The 25445-nt window shown below is 42.2% G+C and overlaps 1 protein-coding gene across 2 annotated transcripts; it reads right to left on the minus strand.

The window, feature by feature from the left end:
* Nucleotides 1-19608: 19608 nt before the first annotated feature.
* LOC121396918 lies at nt 19609-25109 on the minus strand. Of its 2 annotated transcripts, none has more exons than XM_041572575.1 (2): nt 24717-25109; nt 19609-20097 (listed from the first exon to the last, which is right to left on the minus strand). In XM_041572575.1, exons 1-2 carry the CDS (start codon nt 24907-24909, stop codon nt 19952-19954), a joined length of 339 nt encoding a protein of 112 aa, XP_041428509.1. In that variant the 5' UTR covers nt 24910-25109; the 3' UTR covers nt 19609-19951. The 2 variants fall into 2 exon arrangements, with proteins under 2 accessions (XP_041428509.1, XP_041428507.1); XM_041572573.1 differs by lacking the exon at nt 19609-20097 and adding an exon at nt 20366-21419 and having other exon boundaries at nt 24717-25082.
* Between the last annotated feature and the right edge of the window lie 336 nt (nt 25110-25445).

Genomic DNA, 25445 nt, shown 5'->3' on the forward strand with positions numbered 1-25445 from the left:
GCACTGAACGTGTCATAACTAATTTAATGGCAGCATATGGCCCTGATCAGTGCGAAGACTCTCTTAACCAGGCCACATGGTTTACAAGCCATTTCTGGGCCGAAAACAGCAATATGTCGGTCCAGGTGGTATTTACAAAGATTCAGCTGTAAGAGGCTGCCGGTTTCGTGGCATTAATATTTCTGGTGGTGACCCTTAATTAAAAAAGCAAGATACCAGTGGTTTTAAAGGAGACCCATAGACCCCTATAATGTGTCAATAATGAATAATATATGGTGCTGTATTAGGGTTTCCACCTCACCCCCTAAAACCGAACACATGGAATCCACAGCCTGCATGGCTAATGGCTGAACGGATTAAGGGCTCTTACTGACGAGCGCTTGAAGCTGCGCTCCCCTGCGTTCCGTTTTTTTGCGTTCAGCCGCAGGGGAGAGCAGGAATAGACGCATTTAGCTTTTTTCTATGGGGCTGTACTCACAAAGGTGCGTGTAAGCACAAACGCAGGTTGAGACGCAACATGCTGCATTTTTCCTGCGTTTGGCGCCTACACGCGCCTGTGTGAGTACAGCCCCATTGAAAAAAGCTAAATGCGTCTATTCCTGCGCTCCCCTGCAGCTGAATGCAGAAAAACGTAATGCAGGGGAGCGCAGCTTCAACCGCTCATCAGTAAGAGCCTTTATGTACACTTGACAAGTTGTTTTGTATCTTATTTACAGGGAACTGACAAATAGTTTCCCTGTCCCTCAGTTTCAATGTAGTAATCTACCTCATAGCAGAGAACATGGGGGCAGATTTACTTGAGGGCAAAAATTCAGCAGCGACTGCTTTGCACAGATCGCTACACTTCGCAAGTCCAAAATTCGCTCAGACAACGCTAATTCACTGGGTTTCGTTGTTGGTGCCAAACGCTTGCGACGTTTCACTAGCGTTACTTTGGCAATGCAAGCAATTGAAAGCGGGAAATTTAAAGTTAAATGGACGTATATGTTGCAGCAAATACATTACATTACACAATTCCAGGGAACCTTAATAAAGAAAATAAAGTTGTTATAATGCCCTACACATGAGCCCACTGTATAGTTAATGTTCCATATGTTAGAAAATGTAGGGGGGAACCCGGTTACCCAAAACAAATTTTAAGGACTTTTGCAGACTATCAAAAAGGAAAAGACGCCAGCTTTTTTTGGACTTAGAAGCTTTTTCCACTAAAAATTATGATGTTAGTAACAGAAGATTGAGGAAGATCTATGCACTCCAGAGCACTTCCCCTGGTCTGAGCTGGCGAAGGCAAGTCTGGCGAAAGAGGTAACTTGCGGAGTAACGTCCATTCGCCAGAGCGAATTGTCGCCTGGAGATAGAGTGGGAATGACCTCTTTCACTAGCGAAGTCACGCCTGCCCTGTTAGTAAATTGGCTATTTCCCTGCGGGCAGTAACGCTAGCGAATTGACGCTAGCGTTAGCCACTTCGCCCTCTAGTAAATCTGCCCCTTGGTGTGGAGGTTACAGTTTTTAACAGCCTAAAATAGAGCTGCTGTACCCTAGAGTTGTATTCTAATGTCTTCCTATTCCCCCCATGCAAATAAGTGCTACACTGATATTCTCACAGTTCCACCATTTGTATTGACTCTTGTCACATCACCCCAAAAGCCTGTCACACTGGAGGTGAGGGAAGGGGAAGGGAGGGAAAATGTAAGAAGTGCAGTGACATCTAGGAAATGCTGAATAAAAAGAGACAGCTGTATTTGATTGACAGTTGAGATTTTTAAATATCTTTAAAAGCGGTATGGTTGTTTTCATAAAAAAGTAGAATTTTGGTTTTGTATTTAATTTGAAAAGGACTTAGTGACAGGTCCACTTTAATGTAGTGCTGCTTCAGGGCACAAAGATAATGTGACCACACCCATATTTGTGACCACACCCCTAATTGCCTTGTTTATTTTAAAACATTCGGCAGGTTATGAAAGTTTGAATACATTTCAGCGGGTTTTATGTGTTTTCCTAATGAAGGTGAATTGCCCTATAAGGTGCAAGTCACAGTTTCCCCAAGCGACCTGCTTATTTTAATTATTACAGTTGCTTCAAAAGTAACAATTTGCACAAAAGTGCACCTCCCACATATTCTGGGCTCTCTGCCAAAAGCCAATTAAGTTAGGAACTTTGATAGAAATCTTTTTTTGTCCTCCAACAGGAGGGCATGTGAATCTGAGTAATAAGACAAGGTTGCTTTTGCCTGACACCCCCATTGTAGGGCACCCAGTGAACCTGAGCCTCTGTAACCTGTGAACTCCCAGCCTGGCCTGTCAGAGTTTAGATATGCAGAAACTAGTCAGAAACCAGTGCAACTAGCATGAGAATTTAATAATCAGTCCTTTAGCATCAGCTTATATCACAGGCCAATTTGCAACCAACCCTAGGCTTAGCTTCTCAACAGCTGCTCAGAGCCCACTGAGCATCTGAGTGTCACATACACTTTCCAAGATGGTGACCCCCCCCGTGACAAGTTAGATGTCCTGGATCATTGCTGCTATTGAGAAACTGAACATTTAGGCTTGTCCAATAAGTTTAATGTATAAAATATGGCATTTTTAGCCATATTCATTTTTAAGGTTTAGTTCTTTTAAGCTCAACCTGTCAGACCGAAACCTCTCTCAAGAATGCATTTCAAAAATACTACGATGACTGGGAATAGGTTAGAGACAACCTGTACCAACCCTTAGCAAGCACTAGACACAACCTAATATAACTTAAAATTATTCACGCACTAAAGTTATCTTACACCCCAAGAATTGCATTTCAGGGAGAGGAATGGCACCCCATCTGCCCAAGGCCCCTATCGCTAGTTTCCTGCACTTACTATGGAACTGCCCTGATATGCAGAAATGTGATGCGACTTGTACACTACATTCATCACAAACTCTACAGCTGCATATGCCATTTGCTAAAGGGTCTTTTTGTTACCTGCAATTAATGTGGCACTATTTAATCTTCAACATAGGTCTACAATGTTGGCACACATTGGCACATAGCATCATAAATATGTAGCAGGTGAGCTGAGTGTATGTTATTCATGCAATTGTTGTTACAAGCAAGGTGTTAAATATCTTAAGTCTTTGGCACAGCAGTATGTTAATGACAGTCCACAGAGATTTGTAGATTTCTGGTTGTGCACAGAGCCAGCTGTATGGTAGTTTCTTCTGTGCAACTGCAAATGCCAACAATCTTCACCCAAGCAGAAGCTGAAATGACAGAATTTGCTGCAATGTCACCTTAATCATGATGTCTTTGGTTCTGGTATGGGCAATGCAGGTATCATGACAAACTACAGGCTTTTCCGGAACAGAGAAAATTACATGCAGAGTCGCCATGGAAATCAGTTGCATAGAAATCAACCTTTTATTTCTTCAGTCACCATGCTACAAAACGTTCCAGGAGATAGAGTCACGGAGACGTTTTGTTAGTGATCAAATAACTGGTTTGTAATTTCTTTATGTATTTCTCTGTATTGCAGATTGCCATCTTCAAAAAGGAGGTGGCAGTGCAAAGTGACAGATGGAAGCATCATTTTCCAGATATGCAATGTCAGGCCTATTACAGTATTAGAAGCCTCATCATGAACTATGTAACATATCTTGACTTCACCCACATTGAACCAAGCTAAATAAGTAATGGGAATTCAGTTAGAGAGTGTGGACTTGGATTGCACCTGGGAAGTCATCTTTGCAAGGTGCAAGTTTCAAGTAGCTGGTATGTTGCCTTCTTTTTTTTTTTTTTTTTTTTACTCTTTATGCATGTATTGATTCAAGACACTATTTCCAGCAAAACTTTTATGCTTATGGGACTATTTGACAACTGCTGTGCTCAGACTGAAAGAAGGACCCAAAATTGCCCGTCACACTTGCCTAGTAGACAAAACACTTCTTCAAATGTACTAATCATGGTGCACTGTAGCAGTAATAGCTAATTCTGCTCAACAAACATCTACGTTTTCTCACCTTAACTGCTGTTTTTTTCCACCTGAGCACAGCAGTGGTTACAACACACCCTGTTCCATAGACCTTAATGTGTTTTAAATTGTATTACTTGTCAACATTTCTCTGCTGGAAACCTCTACCACAGGGTTGTCCAAAAGGTAGATCGGAGTATACTAGCAGACCTTTAACTAGTGATCAGTAGATCTCAAGACACTGTCAACAAACAGCTTGTCTAAATCACCCTCCTATTTCATGCTTTTCATTCAGATATTTATTATGTTAAGGTTAAATAAGAAATAGAAGTTAGATATAACATTATACATGTTCTCATAAACCAACATTTAAGTAATATTTTCCATGGAACTGAATGCTAACAATACTTTCATGGATTTAGATCATTATGGGACAACATCACTAAAATAGACCTCGCATAAGTAAAGTATGGGCACTCCTGCTCTACCACATGCACCTGCATCTCCAGTCACCTGAAGAATGAAGGTCTTTCTCTACCACTTTTTTTTCACATAGTAGGGTATGACCTGTTTAAGAGACACCTAGGTTGAAAAGAACACAACAAGACCAGTCCTTTTACATTCCACCCTACATCACGCACAGCAACCCCAGTCAATAGACAAGACCTTATCTGTAAAACAAAGACACTCACGATTAAAGAAGTTTTGCAGATCGAAACCTATCTATCCTTCCACGTACACTTCTACGACAGGCTGCAGTATCATCACCAAAACAGGGTCCAGACAATCAAATAAAAGACCTCTAACTAATGTATACTCTTACACACTCAACATCGCAGATTACTGCATACACTCACTCCCTTACCAAAAGCACTAGCATCCCCTCTCACCTGCCATTATTGAATCTTCATCCACAGCCAGGGTTTCTAAAACCAAGGGAAACTTTGTGTTGTGTAATGATAACTGGCCCCTTCCATTTCATGACAATGACCGAATCTTTCTGCCATCTCTGTGGCTGGAAAACTGTTTCATGGGTGGGTGATATTTTCTCTCTCTGCTGTTGTGTTCTTCGTCTAGTTGAATTTTTGTTCTTAAGCATTCCCCTAAGATTATGATTACTGGGGTTAGAGAGGGAAATTACTTTGGATAGACTCCCGGTAGTAGCGGATGCTACCAGTTTACACTAAAGCAATGTTCTTCTTTATACACGCCTAAAGTGTGGTCTGGGAACTCCTCAGGGGTGACTTTGATGGGGTCGTTATAAGAATATATCTTTTTGCATGTTGACCATATGACCAGCAGGTGGCATTGTTGTTACAAAATACATCACATTAACCCATTGTCAAAAATGTTTAAAATCTTGGAAACCAAGCAAAAGTGCTTAGAATAGCACTCTGAGCAAGTTTTCTTGTTTTTAATGTTTACATCTCATTTAAAGGGGCTGTTCACCTTTCAAGACTTTTTTCAGTTCAGTTGATTTCAGATAGTTCACCAGAAATAAAGAAATTTTCCAATTACTTTCTATTTTCAATGTGTTTTTCTTATATTGAAGTGTAAGTCTAATTTTTCACCTTCAAGCAGCTCTGGGAAGGGGGGGGGGGCACTGACCCTTTAAACTGTTCTAAATGGATACATTTAGTTGATACATTTCTTATCTTTGTCCCAGCTGAGCAGAATCCCTTCATTAAAGGGGAACTCCGGCTTCCAAACTAAAATTTGATAAAGAGGTCCACATAACAGAAACCCCCAATATACCCTTCACAGTTACCTGTTTCTTCAAAAATTATGAATAAATGCCATTTTATATGCTGAAATCCAGCTGTTTAGCATTCTTCTCTTTCTGCATCATTTGAAATCCTGACATGGAAGGGACTAAACACTGATGATATAAATTGTAACAACTTCTCCACAGCTTATGGATAGCAAGCAGGAACTACATAACCCACAATGCATTGCACTGTGATGTTCCGTTCCTTATTGAAATCACGTGTGCAGGGAAATGTGGGGTGTGGAGGATGCAGGCCGAGGACAGATGGCTGCTGATACAAAGTAACAGTAGTCAGCCAACTCAGCAAAGTAGTCAGACAGATCAGCAGGGGAGCAGGGGGCTAGGCTTAGGGAACTGTTCCAAACCATTAAAAATCATGAAAAGTCTGTTTGTATATTGCAAAGTTGCTTGAAATTATGTTTACTTTTCAAAAAGCTTAAGTTATGTTTGAGTGGAGTTTCCCTTTAAAGACAGCTGTTAGAATTGATACAATAGTTGCTAATACTCTCAAGATGCTGCTGAGAAATGTATCAACTAAATGTTACAAAATTGCAACAGTTCAGAATCTGCACCTGAATTACTGAGCTGCCAGACTCAAACACCAGAGACAGGGACATTAAACTTTAAACTTAGAATTTGTAAAAACGGTAAAAAGTAAGTGTTTGAAAAAAGTCTATTTCTGGTGAACAATCTGAAAACAATTGAATTGAAAAAAGTGTTTGAAAAGTGAACAACCCCTTTAATGTATTGTTCCACTGCACAATGCTGTATGTACAAGTAAAATATATTCGTAAGTTCTAAGTGTTAAGCTGGCCATAGATGTTGAGATTTTTTAAAAGATCAGATCCTGATCGTGAGACCACGATCTCCTCAGAACGGTCGTACGATCGTATGAATTTACCATCAACTAAAAAGACCAATTTGCCAGGAAAACAAAGGGGAGCTGCCTGCTTGGCCCTGCAAACATAGATAGATTGCACTGAGACCGACAAAGATTTTTTGACCTGGCCGATCAATTTCCTGACAGATGTCGGCCGAAAAATCGTAAGATGTGCAATCGTTCGAATCCCACTAACCGCACGATAATTTTGAAGCATTGGTCGGGCTTCCCTAAAATCGGTCGTTCGGCAAGAAGAATCGTCGCGTCTATGGGGAGCTTTAGAGACAAGACGATGGAGGTCCTTGCCCCGTAGAGCTTACAGTCTAGGTGGGGAGGAATTGTTTTAGATATTTGTCATGCAGTAATGAAAGATGCTTTGATGTGGTATAGTGAACAGCGTGTGCGCAGCTTCTGTGTTGTTACAGATGAAGGTGCAGATGAGCAGTTTCCTGCTTTTTATCAGTCTGTAATTTGTGTGTTAAACCATAAGATGTCACTGTTTTGTAAGGTTTGTAAATGTGCACTGTGTTATTTTGGATTGGCTCAAAACATCATTTTGCACTTGCTGTTTACATAATGGGTTGCCATTCGTTACCGCCATATCTCATGGCCTACAAGCTTTTTTATCTGTAATGGGCCTTTTTAGATTTTTTCCCGTACATTACTGTCGTTCTTGCTAGTGTTTGTCCAATGCCCAGGGCTCTGTGTGGGAGCTGAACTATGCTTTAGCTGGATCCCTGTGCATTATGAATTATGCATCAATTTCTAATTGAAAGGATGTTATTCCCACTTATATAACCTATTTGTAACCTCAAAAAAAGAAAGGGCAGTTTGACATGTAACAACTTGAAAAAAAAATTGACATGTTACAGTGGCAGTAGCCAACGCATATGCGAGTCCTGCCTTACCGCCTCAGAAATACTATTCTGTATATGTCTCCAAACAAATGCTAGCCATACATGCTAATAGCCAGTGGCTTGAACTGATCAACAATCAGCAAACAAGTAGATGTGAGTCTGTGTGTTAAAAGCTAAATTGGACAGGATTTATTAGAATACGGGGGGGGGGGGGCCCTAGCAGTGCATTTGACCAATCAATACTTAGTCTCCTGCCTGAAATGTTATTAAATTAAAGCAATTAAATCTGACATGGGGCTAGACATACAGTATTGTCACTTTCCCAGGAGCCCCTAGTCATGTGACTTGTGCTCTGATAAACCTCAGTCACTCTTTACTGCTGTACTGCATATTTGAGTGATATCACCCCTTCCTTCCCCCCCTCCATACCCCCCCCAGCAACAGGGATAACAGCTCCCTGCTAATGGCATGAATAAATAATTGATTCACATATCGGAGTGCTGCTGGATTTATTGCTTAACAACTCCCTGGTAGATATAAGAACAACACTCAATAGTAAAATACAGGTCCCACTGCAACACCTTCAGTTATACTGAGTAGCCTGTCAGAAAGCAGTTCCATAGTGCAACACTGGATCTTTCTAAAAGCACATGACCAGGCAAAATGACCTGAGATGACTGCCTACACACCAATATTACAACTAAAAAAATACATTTGTTGGATTAGTAATTACATTTTATATAGTAGAGAAAATTATTTTAGAATTTAGAAAAAAAAACACTCCCTTTAAAGGAGAAGGAATGCCATCTTAAGGTGGCCATACACGGGCCGATAAAAGCTGCCGACAGACCGAGTCGGCAGCTTATTGGCCTGTGTATGGGGGCCCCCGACGGGCTTCCCCGATCGAGATCTGGCCGAAAGTCGGCCAGATCTCTTTCGGATGGGACTAAAAATCCCGTCGGAACGCGGCCGCATCGGTTCGTTGATGCGGTCCCGCGATCCGACCGCCCGTTTGCGTTCGCTAGGATCCGATCGTTGGGCCCTAGGGCCCACGATCGGATCAGCCCAATATTGCCCACCTCAAGGTGCCAAACGAGCGGATCTCTCCATGTATGGCCACCTTCTCCTTTAAAGGAGAAGGAATGCCATTTTAAGGTGGCCATACACGGGCCGATAAAAGCTGCCGACAGACCGAGTCGGCAGCTTATTGGCCCGTGTATGGGGGCCCCCGACGGGCTTCCCCGATCGAGATCTGGCCGAAAGTCGGCCAGATCTCGATCGGATGGGACTAAAAATCCCGTCGGATCGCAGCCGCATCTGTTCGTTGATGCGGTCCAGCGATCCGACCGCCCGTTTGCGTTCGCTAGGATCCGATCGTTGGGCCCTAGGGCCCACGATCGGATCAGCCCGATATTGCCCACCTCAAGGTGGGCATATCGGTGGGAGATCCGCTCGTTTGGCGATGTCGCCAAACGAGCGGATCTCTCCATGTATGGCCACCTTTACTCTTGGGGGTGCCAAAAGTTAAGCACCCTTAAGTGACTATTTTGAGTTACTTGACACCCCGGCTGGTGCTGCTATCAGTAAAAAAACACACCAGCCCGGGATTCTTCTAGCGGGCACCACGGAGCAATCCTCTTCCTGCTTCTTCGGGTATTCTCTCAGCTGTGCATGTGCAGTAGAGCGAACAGCCAAACTTGCTGCGCATGCGTCTGCTCCGGGAAATTTGAAAACAGAGGAAGCAGAAAGAAGAACCACGGCCGGTGCGGTTTTCTGCTGATAAGAGCACTGGCCCGGGGTTTCAGGTAAGTAAAAGTAGTCACTTGGGAGTGCCTAAGTTGTAAACCCCACTTGTAAAATGGTTCGTTCTCCTTTAAGGAAACTTTTATGTTTTAGCATAGCCTATTCTTAGCAACGTTTCAACTGGCCTTTATTTTTTTACATTATTCCTGAATTATTTGCCTTCTTATTTCCCATCGGCCAAAAATTATGGTTCATGGGGGTATACTTTTATTGCAATAATTACTTTATGTTACTTATCTCTTTAGGCCTTCTCCTATTTATATTCCAGTCTCTCATTTAATGTCCTGGTTCCTCTGAGTAAATTGCACCCTAGCAGCTAGATAACTGCTGAAATTCCAAACTGTAGAGATGCTGCAGAAAAAATGTAAAGGTGAACAACTCCATTTAATATGAGAGCTATATTTCTTGTGTAACCATAAACATAAATTTTTAGATAAATGTTGCTTTTTCTTTTTATATAAATATATACCTTCGTGGTTACATGAGCATGTTCCTTTTTTTGTAGAAATGTCTTTCAACATAACAGGAAAATGAAAGTGCCTGTAGTAAGAATTTGGAAATGGTTTTGGCCAGTGTACCAATATCTTCTGCGCAGCATTTCATGAGATACTGCACTTACATCACTTACATTTGGGAAATGAAATCCACCAATGCAATTGAATTCCTGTCCCAGAAATCTTGACTGTATGCACTGTTCATTATTCAGTTATTACGGTTAATCCTAAAAAGAAATGAACCATCCAGATAAAGTAAAGTGCTCTTCTCACGTACTTTGGTAAACCTTGCTTCTGTTAAAGTGACTTAGGGGCAGATTTATTAAGGTTTGAATTGTAAGTTCAAATTCGAATTTTCGAATTGGATTTTTGGTCAAAACTCACAAATTCGAGTTTGGAATAATCTAAACTCGAATTCGAGATTTATCATACCTTCACTCGAATTCGACTATTCGCCACCTAAAACCTGCCCAGTTCAAGTCAATGGCAGAGGTCCAGTGACCCATTTGAAGATGTTAATAGCCTTCCAGGCGTTCAAGTTTTTTTCGGGGAAAAAACGCCATTCGAGTTTAGTCGAATTCAATTCGAGTTGGTAATATTAGTTCAAATTTTAAACATTAAAGTTTTTTTCGAAGTCATTTGAGTTCATTCAAGGTAAAAAAAACCTCTAACATTTGACCTTTGATAAATCAGCCCCTTAGTGTTCAATTTATGTCCCTTTATTCTCAGCACCCAATATTTTGTGATGGCGTGCTTACAAAGCTGTGCTGAAAAAGGAACGAGGGACAAAAAGGTCTGCAAATTTTTTTTTTTGACCACACAATTTTTTGGCTACACTCCATAATACACCATATTCTACAAAATTTAGCAGGTTATGGAAAGTCTAACACATTTCTGGGAGTGTTAGGGCAATGTTTTATGTATTATTACAGCTTTGCTACAGAAGGTGAAATTCCCCTTTAAGCTCCATTTTTTGTTTCTCCCAAGAGACCTGCTTATCTTAAATAGTTACAATTGTATTTAAGTGCAGGTGCTGAGTATTCTGGGCTCTCTGCCAAAAGCCTGTTATCTGATTAAGTTTGAGAAACGTTGTATCTTTTTCTGCAGGGAATAAAAGAAAACTCAGGACAGTTTACTATGAATCTGGGACTGCAGGCTGAGCTATCAAAATCGGGACTGCCCCACAGAAAACTGGACTGTTGGGTATGAAGACCCAAAAATACCAGGGATATAAGTGCCTGAGATGGAGAATGGATTGTCATTGAATGGGCTATTAGCAGAGCATTAAAGATCACAATAAGAAACCCCAATGACACAGAGAGTATTATAGTTGGGAGCTAAAGGAGTGGTTCACCTTTAAAATAAGATTTCATATTATGAAGATAGACAGTGATAGTCTGAGACAATCTGCATTTGCTTTTAATTTGTGTGTGTGTTTTAATGATTTAGCTTTTTGTAGCTCCCCAGTCTGGAATTTCAGCAGCTACCTAGATGGTTAATATATCAAACACAACAAAATATATTATAAAATACCCTTCTGTCCTGTATCTACCATTGGAAGAAAAGAAAACTGTAGTACAACTGTAGTAAATACATATACTTAATTACACGCGTGAGTGCCAATGGAGGGATTTCTTTGATTATCACTCGTAGCCATTCATTTATGTCTTCTAAAAGACAAGCCCACGGGTGGCTACAATGCTCTCATTCGACAGTCTTGTAATTTATACTGTTATCAGCTGGTTTGTAGTATACTGACACAAAACCTGAAATACATACATAGTACCTTAGAACATGAGGTTAAAAAAAGACTTGTATCAACTTCAACCTGCCTAACTGCTAGTTGATCCAAAAACTAGATATCTGTATCAAAAAGCTTTCCTATATACTACTGATGTTTCACTGGCAAAAATAGTGACAGGAAGGCAGAAATCCGCAACCTTGTAGAATCCAGGAGTCAATTGTTTAAATTAAGTAGACTTTTATTTTACATTATGATTAAAAATAAACAGCCTTACGTGTTTCATGTCACAGGGGGACACATGAGCCTATGATTAAATGTCCCTCTGTGACCCGAAATGCGTAAGGATGTTTATTTTTAATCATAATGTAAAATTAAAGTCTACTATATTTAAACAATGGACTCCTGGATTCTACAATTTTGAGGTTCTGGATTGCTGCTTGTCACTATTTTTGCCAGGGATTTACTCCCTATTGCTGAAGGTCTGGGGCATGTGCAGCCAGACACACCGTTTGAAACGGTAAGCTTATAAACACGGTACAATGAATTTAGAGTTCCTTGTATTTCACATTGTTTACTACCGTTTGGTAATCTCTTTTAACCATTTTAAAGATTTCCCTTTTAAATAGCTTTTCTCTTTTTCTTGGTTATCATAACAACTCCCTTTAAACATAGCACTGTACTTTGACTATCTGAGCCCCATACTCCCATTGCGCAATTACCAATGTACTGTACAAGGGCCTGGGAGTGATGAGAGGCTCTAAGAAACTGGCACACTGTTGTGAGCAATATCTTCAGCCTTTCATAGGCATAGCCCACCCAAGCACTGTTTGCAGCACAAATGCACAGTGGTGTATATAGTCAGGTGGCTTGCAGTGCTGGGGTCCTAAATTCAAATCCAGTTGGATGCTATCTGCAAATGAGTTTGTATGTTCTTCCTGAGAGTTGGGTTTCCATCTACACTCCAAATCTTTTGATGACCATAGTGAATGTGTTATGGATCATAAGCTACAATGCGGGTGGGAATGGTGAATAATAATTAACTCTGTAAAGTGATCGTAATGTATTATTTAGTATAGTGTTGGTACCATATTACATGCAAAAATTTTTTTGTTGGGCTGAGGAAATTATGTTTTTATGTTTTTGCCTTCCTGTTGGGATCCATCATATAATTTTATGTGAATTTATGTTGTGTATGTGAATAAGTTTAAGTTGTTATTTATAATTAACACAAACGTGACTGAGTTTTATGTTGTTCTGGTGTGCCGAAACCATAAGTAATGGTTGTGGAAAAGTCATGTTGTAGGCACTTCTCAGGCACAGAGGTGCCCAATTTACTGCTCTTCCTATTGTTTTTGAACTGCAGTCCCGAATGTCATTTTCAGTCAGTTGCAAAAAGAAAATTTCTGCCGGCTTGACTTGTCAGTTTAACAAGGAACTTGTGATGTTACAAAAAAAGCAACACTGCATTTTGCGTTTAATGCAAGTCAATTCAGGGGAATCCTGTTGTGTCTCCTTCCCTCCACCTTTTCCTTGTCGAACACTGGAAATTTTTGGCCAGGACAGAGAGTCCGACTCCTTGGATGTACAATTGTCTGAACAGGCCCCCCAACTTTCCAAACATACCCAGATGGTAAGACAGTATGGTAGACATTGACCAAACTGCCTGACCAAATCTGGTAAGCTTGGCAGTGCTTTCTGCCCTTAAGCAAAACAAGGCTGCTGACTTTGTAGTGAGATGGAAAGTATTAGGACAAAATAAAGGGGGAAAAAAAGTTTGTGGCAAGGGTTTTCTTGCACAAGAAGCTGAGTTTCTGTTGCAACATTTCCAGTTAATCATACTGAGCCCACTGGTTATAGAGTTTAGCCAAGGGCCCTATATGCATTCAAATTTGTTATATGATCCTGTTGTTGTATATTAGTTTATACAGTTCAATCTTTTTAATGCAGTTGACGTTAGACTCATCCTGGTCATAGCTACTAGCTGTTTCATATAAAACAGAAGAAGATACATCGGCATCCATGTTGTGTTTTTTAGTCCTTCTACAAGTCTAAACAGGCAGACCTTGGGGCATAGTAATCTTGTTAAAGCTAATTCTGCCAGTGTAAATTCTGCTATTTCTTGGCAATCATTTTTGACTGGGTGACACTCCCAAATAGGATGTAGAAATATTCTGCACTTGAGACACACTGGGGAGGAACTCTTCCCAATATGACACAGTTTAATAAGTGGTAATTATATTTATTTTAAAGTGCACAAGCCTATATCTCATAGTCATGTCTAGAACTCATTCCGTCAGGCCTCCACCACTGTGTGTTCTGGTCTCTGCCGTGACACACAAATACTTTGACCCACATATCGACTCATGCATACAAGTTTTAAAAGGATGCTCAGACCCGCTAGTCTTGCACCTACTGGTGAGACTCTGAGCCTGTTATTTCCAAACTAATAGCTTCTGTCACTAACTTGACTTGTTCCTTTTCCACTACCCTGGTTCCTGAACCCCGGCCTGATCTTTGACCCTTTTCTGCTGTCTGCCTTGACCTTGTATGATTCTTGATTCTGATTTGTTCTTTGCTGATATGGTACCTCTGCTTTGTGAAAGCTACATTTTCTCTCTCTCTCCTGCCACTGGGATCAACTCTTTTTCCAACTTCATGGGAGGTATAGTAGCGGCTAAGTCTCATCTGTACGAATTCCCGTCTTGATCATGGCAGATTTCCCCTCTCGTTCCTAATAATATATACCTCTATTTTTAGCTGTTGTTGACTTGCATTGCATTGTTTGCAGTAGCTACACTTATTCAAAGGCATTCCTAGGCTCTTCCCCTTGGCAGATTAACTTATCTTGGTCCAATTGTGGTATCAAGTAGCCTGCAAATTTTTTAAATACCAAGTGCAGAACTATACATCTTCTTCACTCAAATCTCATCTGCCATTTAGCAGTCCATATTACCTATTTGAAAAACACAGATATGTTGCTTTCAGTGCTCTTCTCCTAAGTAAAAGTGGACCAAATACAGAACCCAGAGGTACAAATATTAGAACTTCAATCTGACTATAGACTCTTGACAACAATTTTCTTTACACAATCCATCAACCTCTTCCCTATCCATGTGCAAACATAATAACCAAGACCAACAGACCTTGGTTTAGATTGCAGTCGTTTATGCAGCTCTATATCAAACTCTTTGGCAAAATTCATATTGATCTATTGCAACCCCTCTGTCCAACTTCATAAAAGGCAAGTCAATGTGTGTCACATGATGACTATGAAGATTTTCATTCATCCAGGTCATGGTATGATCTGTGTCACATAACATGTCTTTCATGAAGCCGTGCTGATTACTACTTCTGGGAGCGGATTTATTAAGGTTTGAATGAACTCGAAAATTAAAATTTTCGATTTGTTTTTTTTTTGGGCCAAAACTCACATTTTTAGGTAAAAAAAAACTTGAATTTTTCAAATTTTATTGAAAAAAACCTTTTTTCTAGATTTTTTTTATACCCTGATCTTAGAAATAGAATCCAAAAATACACACATCTAAAATCTATCGAGGTAATGTAGGAGTTAATGGCAGAGGTCTCCACGCACCATTTGAAGATGTTAACAGCTTTGCATGATGTTCGAAGTTTTATTTGGAAGGGTTTTGCCCGAAAACTCGAATAATTCGATCGATTCAAGTTTTTTCCTGTGGAAAACTTAATTAATTAATTCAAGTATTCGGGTTTCGCAACTCTTCCTAGCAGAATCAGGTTTTTTCCATTCAAGTTTTTTCTTAAATAAGATACCATTCGAGTTGCGAGTTCTTTCGAGGTGTATAAAACTCTAATATTCGACCTTTGATAAATAACCCCCCTCATCAACGTGACCTTTTAACATGCTTTGCACAGTAAACTAGTTAAGCAGAATTCATTAATGTAGTGATATCAAACTCAGGAATAGAAACTGAAGCTTATTTTTGATATTAAAATGTGAATTCTGCCCTGTTTATTTCTCTGTTGACAGTCCTGTGCTTCCCTGTGCAGAAGAGTGGCACACGTCTGCCTGCCAGGAGAAGGCTGCTCCTGCAATCGGCTGACTTAATCTTGCCATTTAAAAGCTACCAGAATATTAGTCACGCCAAAATTACGTGAATGACGTGCAGAAATATAATCTTTGAAATTATTTATGTGGCGTGATTTTAAATAGAGTGGATAACATGCTGGGCTGCTATGGAAAGATCATGACACTATAATAGAAAAGGAGACATCTTATTTCCCATCCTAAGGCAAAATATAACAGCTGAACAGGCCTCTGTCTAAAAGAGCAAGATGTTTTGTAGCAATAAATAAATGCATCATACTCAATAAAATACTTATTATAAGCCTGGATGTACCGATCTAAGCATAGGTGGGGTAAAAGTGTTTTTGTCACGCTGACCCTCCATCTGCAAATATAGAGGGGCAGGTGCTGACACAGGTAAGACCGTGCTGTTCCTTAGTACCTGATGTGCTCAGCATGACAAGACAAATTGTCCGCTTCTGGGAACACCTTATAGCAACTATTGTGGGGCTGCATTTGCTGCTTTATTTGAAACAGATCAGCAGTTTCCCTATAAGGGGTTTCAGTATCCAGTATTTAAAGTGGACCTGTCACCCAGACACAAAAATCTGTATAATAAAAGTCCTTTTCAAATTAAACATGAAATCCAATTTCTATTTTTTATTAAAGCATTCATAGCTGTTGTAAGCTCATTTAAAAATCTCAGCTGTCAATCAAATATTGTCTGCCCCTCCTCTATGCCCGTGGCATAGAGGCGGGGCAGACAATTACTTTCACTTTCCATTCAGCACTTCCTAGATGTCACTGACTGCTCTCCCCACATTCCCCCGTTCTCTTTACCATTTAATTGTGTAGCCAGGGCATGGGGATGGACATCAGGTCCCCCATTCTGGTGCACAAACAAGATTCTGAGATGATACAAGGCTTGTCTTAATAACAGTGTCCACAACATGGCTGCTGCCTGCTTGCTATCATTTTGAAATCCCAGACTGAAGGAAGCAAGATTCAAATAATTTATGTAGTGCAATTAAAGTTCATTTTGCTTGACTAATGTGATAAAATAGGATTTTGAAAAAAAATTTTGGGTGACGGGTCCCCTTTAAAATAATCAACATTAATTTAGCGATGGTGAGTTACACAGCACTTTACATACATATAATTTTAAAAAATGGATTAACAAACAAGGCTTACATGATCAGACAGGAGGATAGGAGGGCCCAATGAAAGTGTAATTAACCGGTGGCAATTATATATTGCTATTGAAAAGCTCACAATTCTACAACATTACTGGATGATTTTCATTTCTCATTGCATACATTTGTTTATTATCCAGACATCCGGCCTCTACTGATATACAACAACTATACATAATTTATCTGAATACACAATCATGCCCCTTTTTCTCACTGAAATGTATATGTGTGCAACTGATGTATGAAAAAATCTTCTCCATCTGTCTGTAGATATATATATACATGCACAAACTGGTCCAGACTGGGATTCAAAATAGACCCTGGCATTTCAAGTACACTATTATTAAAGTCCGAATGCAAAAAACTCTGAAAATTTTAGGTTTTTTACTATAAAATCTGAATTTTCAGTGAATACAAAAACACAATTTTTTTTTTTGTTTTATTATAGAGAAGCACTCGGAAACGGTGTACGAGAGCGAGGAAAGTGAGCAGGAGTCTGTGCTAGGCTAAGAACTAACCCCAGCCGACCCGTTCTCCCATCCATACTACTGTCTAACGTCTGCTCCATAGAAAATAAAATGGACTACATTCGACTCCAGCAAACTACCCAGCGTGAATTCAGAGACTGCTGCATATTCGTATTCACGGAGACGTGGCTCAGCAAAAGAGTTCCAGATGCCACCATTCAGCTGGATGGGCTAGTCACGGTTCGAGCTGACAGAGTCGCTGCTCTGAGTGGTAAGAATCATGGTGGTGGTCTGTGTACATCAACACAAAATGGTGCAGGAACTCTGTACTTGTGTCCAGCCACTGCTCACCACTGGTGGAGTTTGTTGTTGTGAAGTGCAGACCCTTTTATTTACCCCGTTGGATTGCCTCCATTCATATTATTGAAGTTTACATTCCTCCAAGCACGAACACCAAAGATGCGCTCTGGGAGCTGTACAGCACTATCACAGACATACAAAACACTCACCTAGATGGACTTATTATCATCGCTGGAGATTTTAACCATGCAAATCTCAGGTCAGTGCTCCATAAATTCCATCAGCATGTGGAATTTGCTACGAGAGGTCCAAACACGCTGGATCAGGTTTTCACAAACATTTCCATTGCGTACCGAGGAGAGCCCCGCCCACACTTCGGATACTCAGACCACATCTCTGTTATGCCAGCATACAGACCACTCATCAGGCACTCTAAACCAGTTCTGAAGCAGGTGAAAACATGGCCAGCAGGAGCCATGACTGCTCTTCAGGACTGTTTTGAGTGCACTAACTGGAACATGTTTAGGGTGGCTGCAACCTACAGCGACTACATCAACTTGGATGAGTATACATCATCTGTAATCAGTTACATCACAAAGTGCATTGATGATGTCACTGTCTCCAAGTGCATCACTACACACCTCAACCAGAAGTCGTGGTTCACTGGAGAGGCACGTGTGTTACTGAGGGCCCGAGACTCTGCTTTCAGGGAAGGTGACGAAGTCGTCCTGAGAACAGCGAGAGCCAAACTTTCTCGTGCCATCAGAGTAGCTAAGCACGCATACACTCAGAGAATACACAGCTTCTTCCAGGAGAATGTCGACACACGGCGCATGTGGCAGGGCAACCAGGCTATCACAAACCACAAGTCAACACCATCTGCCTGTGACAGTGACATCTCCATTGCAGATGCGCTGAACGACTTCTATGCACGGTTTGAAGCAATGAACAACAGAGGAATGAGGAAGACCATCACTCTGCCTAGTGACCAGGCACTGCGTCTGACGGTGGCTGACGTGAGGATGACTCTGGAAAGAGTAAACCCACGGAAGGCTGCAGGACCAGACAATATCCCTGGAAGAGTGCTAAGAGAATGTGCAGATCAGCTGGCAGATGTTTTCACTGACATCTTTAACATCTCCCTGAACACCTCCACTGTCCCGAAGTGCTTCAAAACCATCACCATTGTCCCTGTGCTGAAGAAGTCATCAGTGTCCTGCCTCAATGACTACCGTCCTGTGGCACTCACCCCCATCATCATGAAGTGTTTTGAGAAGCTTGTCAAGAAACACATCAAAACCCTGCTGCCACCAGCACTGAACCCCCTACAGATTGCATACCGTCAAAATCGCTCAACAGACGATGCAATAGCCACCACCCTCCATCTGGCCCTCTCTCATCTGGACAAAAAGAGACCTACATTTGAACGCTGTTCATAGACTTTAGTTCAGCATTCAACACTATCATTCCTCAGCATCTGATAGAAAAGCTGAGCCTGCTTGGAATGAACACCTCCCTCTGCAGTTGGGTTCTGGACTTCCTAACCGACAGACCTCAGTCAGTCAGGATTGGAAACATCATCTCCAGAACCACCACACTGAGCACCGGAGCCCCTCAAGGCTGTGTGCTTAGTCCTTTACTGTTCACTCTGCTGACGCATGACTGTGCAGCCATGCACCTCACAAATCACATCACAAAGTTTACTGATGACATGACCGTGGTGGGTCTCATCAGCAATAATAACGAGTCACCATACAGAGAGGAGGTGCAGCGGTTAACAGACTGGTGCAGAGCCAACAACCTATCTCTCAATGTAGACAAAACAAAGGAGATGGTTGTTAACTTTAGGAAGACTAGGAGTGACCACGGCTCTAATGTGGAGATCGTCAAAAGCACCAAATTCCTTGGTGTCCATCTGGGGAAGAACCTCTCCTGATCCCACAAAACCAGCTACTTAGCCAAGAAAGGCCAACAGCACCTCTACTTCCTGCGCAAGCTGAGGAAATCAAATCTCCCACCATCCATACTCTAGGCTAAGGATCCCCCTACTCCCTTCTTTTAACTTTACCTTAACTGAATCATAACATTTCAATTAAATAAAAACACAAACACATGAATAGTGGCAAAATCTGTGGAGGTCACGTTCTTTATTTACAAATTCACCAAAGGACTAGGCACCCCTGACCCACAGCTGCGGCTCCTATCATTTCCTCTGGGCCTCCGCCCATACCTTTACCGACTTACAGGGAGCAGAGATTCAGGGCAAAACATCATATCATGTGCAATAGTGGCGCTAACCCAGCCTCTCAGCTGAACTCAGACAAGACCGTGCAGTCTCAGTCTGATCCACGCTAGTGACTCTCCAAGGGTAGGCCTGCACTGTAAATCTCACCATTTCCGGAGCCGTGCTGACGCCCAATGTGGAACCGCAGCTGCGTCAGGGGAACAACTATCTTTGACCTACACAGATAATGGCATTCCAGAGGAAGGCAAAAAACTCAGGAGCTTATATCCAATTCGCATCCTGATGAAAAATTCCTTCCTGACCCCTCTAAGGCGATCGGTTCCAAGAACCCTGGAGTACCATATTTCGCTTCCATCTTCTCCTAGGGTGGGAGGGTGGGAGACAAAAACAACAGTTAATGCCCGCTCTCCTGCTCTGCTTCTCCTTTTAACCCCTAAACCACCCCCACGGCACTCCCCTCAGCTCCCTCCTCCCGCCCCCCTTTTTCCCGCCGAGACTTACTAGCCCATTGTTCTAGCCAAAAGGGGGGTGGGAGGGGTAGGAGTGAGGAGTGCCTCAACCCGCACAAACCAGGGGGAGGGGGCCCCAGCCTAACTTCATTCGGCCCCACTAAAGGGCCTCTTTCCCACTAGGCTAAGGATCCCCCTACTCCCTTCTTTTAACTTTACCTTAACTGAATCATAACATTTCAATTAAATAAAAACACAAACACATGAATAGTGGCAAAATCTGTGGAGGTCACGTTCTTTATTTACAAATTCACCAAAGGACTAGGCACCCCTGACCCACAGCTGCGGCTCCTATCATTTCCTCTGGGCCTCCGCCCATACCTTTACCGACTTACAGGGAGCAGAGATTCAGGGCAAAACGCACTCTGTGACCTACGGTTACCCATCCTCTTGCTCCCTATCATGTGCAATAGTGGCGCTAACCCAGCCTCTCAGCTGAACTCAGACAAGACTGTGCAGTCTCAGTCTGATCCACGCTAGTGACTCTCCAAGGGTAGGCCTGCACTGTAAATCTCACCATTTCCGGAGCCGTGCTGACGCCACCCACTGGAAAAATAGGGAAGGGTGCCTACTATCCTTTTTCCATGGCCCACCTATCTGGCCCGTGACCTCCACCATTCCTCCACAAAATTACCAATGTTTTTCAAAAACAAATCCAAACCCTCTCGTGATAAATGCACTCTATCGTATCTATAAAGACCTCTTTGCTTGTATTTTATATTCTCATGCCTTATTATCCCATTACCGGAGGAATACATGATTTTGTGCATGGCTCTGTTTACTTTCTTCCTTGCTTTCTCCACACCTTTAGGGTCAATTGCTCCTCTCCATTCTCCCCTTTGTATAATGTCCGACCATGCTATCTTCCCCACCTTCGGGTTTCCTATCACCTCCTCCATATCTTGTCTCATGGCCTCTATTAGTGCTGGAGTCTTTCCTACTGTCAAGTCATTTCCTCCTGCATGTATCACTAGCAGATCAACAAATTCACATTGTCGGAGGGTAGAGACCAACCTACCTTTCAATTGTTCCCACCTCATACCTCTCCAGCCCAGCCATGCAGTCTTCATGTTTTCCTCCGGTAACCCCCATTCTTGCCCTGCTGCATGTCTGCTTGCCCAATAAACAAATGAATGGCCTATGACCACGATTCTGCAAGGAGTTGTACCCCCTGCTAAAAACACGAATTAACAGACATCAACCACAGTTATACTCCTACTCCTTCCCTTTTACCTGTCGAATATATTTCTTAAACACTCTCGACCTCCATCTCCCTAGGTCTTTTATTCTTTCCTCCTTGTCTCCTCTCATTGCGGCCTCCGTTGCCGCCCCTATCCTAAAAGAATGCGACCCGAACTTACTTGGGTCCCAACCATTGGCCACCACTGCCTTCTTTAACACTTGGCAAAACTGAAAAGCTGAAATAGGAGATAAATCCTCGTGTATCAAAAACCACTGAAATCCCGCTGGCCTTACTCTCATGTACTCTTTTACTGCTCTCACTGGGCACGTTACCCCTTCTGTTTTTTCAATCCTAACCCATTTTCCCCTGCCCAACTGATCCGTTTTTGACTTAGCAATGTATACCAAAACCTCTTCCTCCTGCACCAAAACATGCTTAAGCATTAAACCCTTCCCCATTGTCTTCTTAGAAGGAGGCACTAGTTCACTTATCCTAAATGCCCCCCCAAATGCTAACGCAAAAGTTGCTCTAAACAATACACACTCAAATTTGTTCAAACAAACTGTTTCTAACGACCTCAATATCAGCTGTAACCTACTCTCTATTATTGGTTCCCTTTTATCTATTCTTGTTCCTTCCATCCTTGCCCATCCTTTCATTATTTTTCTTACTACTGGGGAATGCGTTATGTCTAACTTCCCGTGCGCTATAGAAAAATGAGCAATTGCTGCTAATGCTGTACTTGCCCCCGCTTTTGACCTTCCTTCTTTTCTTAACTCTGTTAGAAATGCTAACAATACATTCACATTTTCGTCGTTCTTACCATCCTTGCAGAATAGCTGCCATCTTTCCCATTCCCTTTTGTAGGTAGAAACAGTTTTTTCTGATACCGACCTTTCAAATAGATCTTCTAGGATTGGGTCACCAACTGCCACAGATTATCAGGGCATACATGAGCTATTTTTGACGCATTCGGTGCCAGTTTAAAGAAAATATCCCACTTTTCCCTTGACAGTGCATCTGCTAATGTGTTTTGCACCCCTGGGACATGCTGTGCTCTAAAAGATATATTAAATTTCATGCACACCAGCTCTAAATGCCTCAATAAGCGAATAACAGGCATGGAATCTGACGACAAGTTGTTTACCGCATAAACTACTCCCATATTATCAGTAAGAAACTTAATTGCCTTATTTTCCAACTCTTTCGACCATAATTCTAGCGCTACCAAAATGGGGAATAATTCCAGCAAAGTTAAGTTTTTTGTCAAACCACTCTCCTGCCAAGCCCGCGGCCACCTTGCCGCACACCATTGCCCTGCCAAGTAAGCACCAAATCCAATACTGCCTGCTGCATCCGTAAGCAACTTTATTTCCTGATTAGCCTGAACCTCCTTTCTCCAAAACGAATTCCATTAAAATTCTCTAAGAAACTATCCCATACGACCAAATCTTCCCTCAAATCCTTTGTAACCCTTATTTTGTGAAAAGGCTTCTTAACTCCTGCTGTAGATTTCTCTAGCCTCCTATTAAAAACACGACCCATTGGTATGATCCTACAGGCGAAGTTCAACAAGCCCAGGACCCTCTGCATGTCCCTTAAGGCTACCTTATTTGCCGATAACACCGTCCTGACCTCCTGTCTCATCTTTTTAACCTTGTCCTTAGGCGACCTGCACTCTTTAGCCTCTGTGTCTATTTCAATTCCCAAATACATCAGTCTTGTGGTTGGCTCTACTGTTTTTTCCTCCGCCACAGGCACTCCCAGCTCCCTTAGCAACTGCAAAAATATCCTCAAATTATTCTTACAGATATCAGATTTGCTAGGTCCCATAATCAAGAAATCATCCAAATAATGTGCTGTAGCTCCATTCCTTGTCCTTCTATCCAATTCCCAATGCAAGTACTTGCTAAACATCTCAAAATAAGAGCAAGAAATGGCACAACCCATTGGCAAGCAAAGATCAACGTAAAATTCTCCTTGAAAACAACAACCGGTTAATTTAAAGCTGTCTGGATGCAAAGGTAACAACCTGAATGCAGATTCAATATCCACTTTTGCTAACAATGCCCCTCCCCCTAACTTCTTCACTTCCTCCAATGCCTCATCAAATGATTGATATTGTACCCTACACTGTTCCTTATCCAAGGCGTCATTAACTGATCCCCCTTCTGGGTATGACAAATGTTGTATCATTCTGAACTTCCCCGTCTCCTTTTTCGGTACTATTCCCAATGGTGACACCACCAAATCTGCAATAGGCTTCTCACTAAATGGGCCTGCCATCCTACCCAAGCCCACTTCCTTCTCTATCTTTTGTTTCAGTGCCTCTGGATGATTACTAGCTGATTTCAAATTTTTTACTTTCTCGTTTGGCGGGGGGGGGGTTAATACTGGTATCCTAAAACCTTCTATAAAACCTTTTTCCAAAAATTCTGCTGTCTTCCTGTCTGGATAATTTGCCAAAGCCTCACTTAGCCTTTCCGTCTGAATTGGCGTTTCCGCTCTTCTGTGTAGCTGCTCGAAAAGGCTGCCTAAATCCCTGATTATCCCCCTTCTTCAAACAATCACCTACCACATGCGAAGCTCCACATGATAAACACGCATGCTTAAATTTGCACGCAAATCCCCTACTACATCTCCTCTCATTGTACGCAAAACATACATTCCTCTGTTTAAATGCGGATCCCACTTTGACATTGCCAACTGCGTTACCTTCCCTGGACACCCATCTAGTCCACAAATCAATATCCTTCTGCCCAAAAGACAACATCTTACAACTGACCATTTTCTTCCTAAAAGCTCTGTCATAATCAAACCATGATGACCCCTTGTAAAACAAGTATGTATCCACTATCGTATCCATATATTTTATCACATTCAAGCACTGCTCTGGTTGCTTCTTTAAATACACACTAGCAAAAACGAAAAACCCTTTCAACCAATCAAAAATAGACTTCTTTCTGCCCTTTTCAACTGTTTTTTCCCCTTCTTCTTTGGACTGCACTGCCTCCCTCGTTATCTCATATATATCCACAAATTTCCCCGCTTCTATATTTCTCACTACCTTTCTTGGCAAATGAGCAGATGTGTCCGTTAGAGCACAAGCATATGTGTCTGCTGCCCCCATAACCGAACCTACTACTCCGCTTTCTTGTACTATCTTCCCCCCCATAGTCTTTCTAAAATACCGCTTCATGACTGCTAAAAATTTCTCACTCTCTGTCCCATTCTCTGAGTCCTCTGAATCTGTTTCAGAATCAAAAGCATTTTGCTCATTCAACTCACCAACAGATGCATCTCTGACCCCTCCTGCCGCTCTTACTTCCTGTGAAACCGCCACCTCCTTCTGTGCCGCTTGCCCCGTTCCACTTCTATGTCTCCGAGAAGGTCCTGCTTCTTCCATCCTCATTTCTTTTTCCTTCCTCCATTGCCGCCAGCTCTCCTCCTCTTCTCTATTTCTGAAATAGAAACTCGGCATCCCATTACCATTGTGCCTATAATCCTCCCACTGACTAGACCTCCCCCCCCCTCACCCATTGCCTGCTTATGGGGAAAAATTGCATGTCATTCGGATATGCCTGTTCATCTTGCCCACCATACAAATCATACTCCCTTTCCCACCCCCCAAAGCCATAACCATCCCTGGCTGAGACCATTTCGCGGAACATTGGGGCTGGCCCCCTCCAGAAACCCCCGTTGCCCCCCGATCTGCTCCCCCTGAGCCTGGAGCTCCCCCCCCCTCTTGATGATGGCCCCATCCTACTGTGGGCCATGCTGCTGCTGGTGGTTGCTGCCTCCATCCCCCATTCCCCCTCGTCCCTCATGTACCCTCCCCAGCTGCATCCTTCCCCCTCCTCCACCCACTCGCAATCCCCTTCCTCAAATGCTGCTCCCTCCCTATGTGGGACGGTGTTGCCGAACTCCGTCTCCCTTATGTTGGGTCCTGACCAACCCTTTAAAACCTTAGGCCTGCTGGGTGCCTTGTGCCTGCTATGGGCCGTGGTCCTGCTGGGG

The sequence above is a fragment of the Xenopus laevis genome, chromosome 8L (genome assembly GCF_017654675.1).
Source record: "Xenopus laevis strain J_2021 chromosome 8L, Xenopus_laevis_v10.1, whole genome shotgun sequence".
In the NCBI taxonomy this organism is placed as follows: domain Eukaryota; kingdom Metazoa; phylum Chordata; class Amphibia; order Anura; family Pipidae; genus Xenopus; species Xenopus laevis.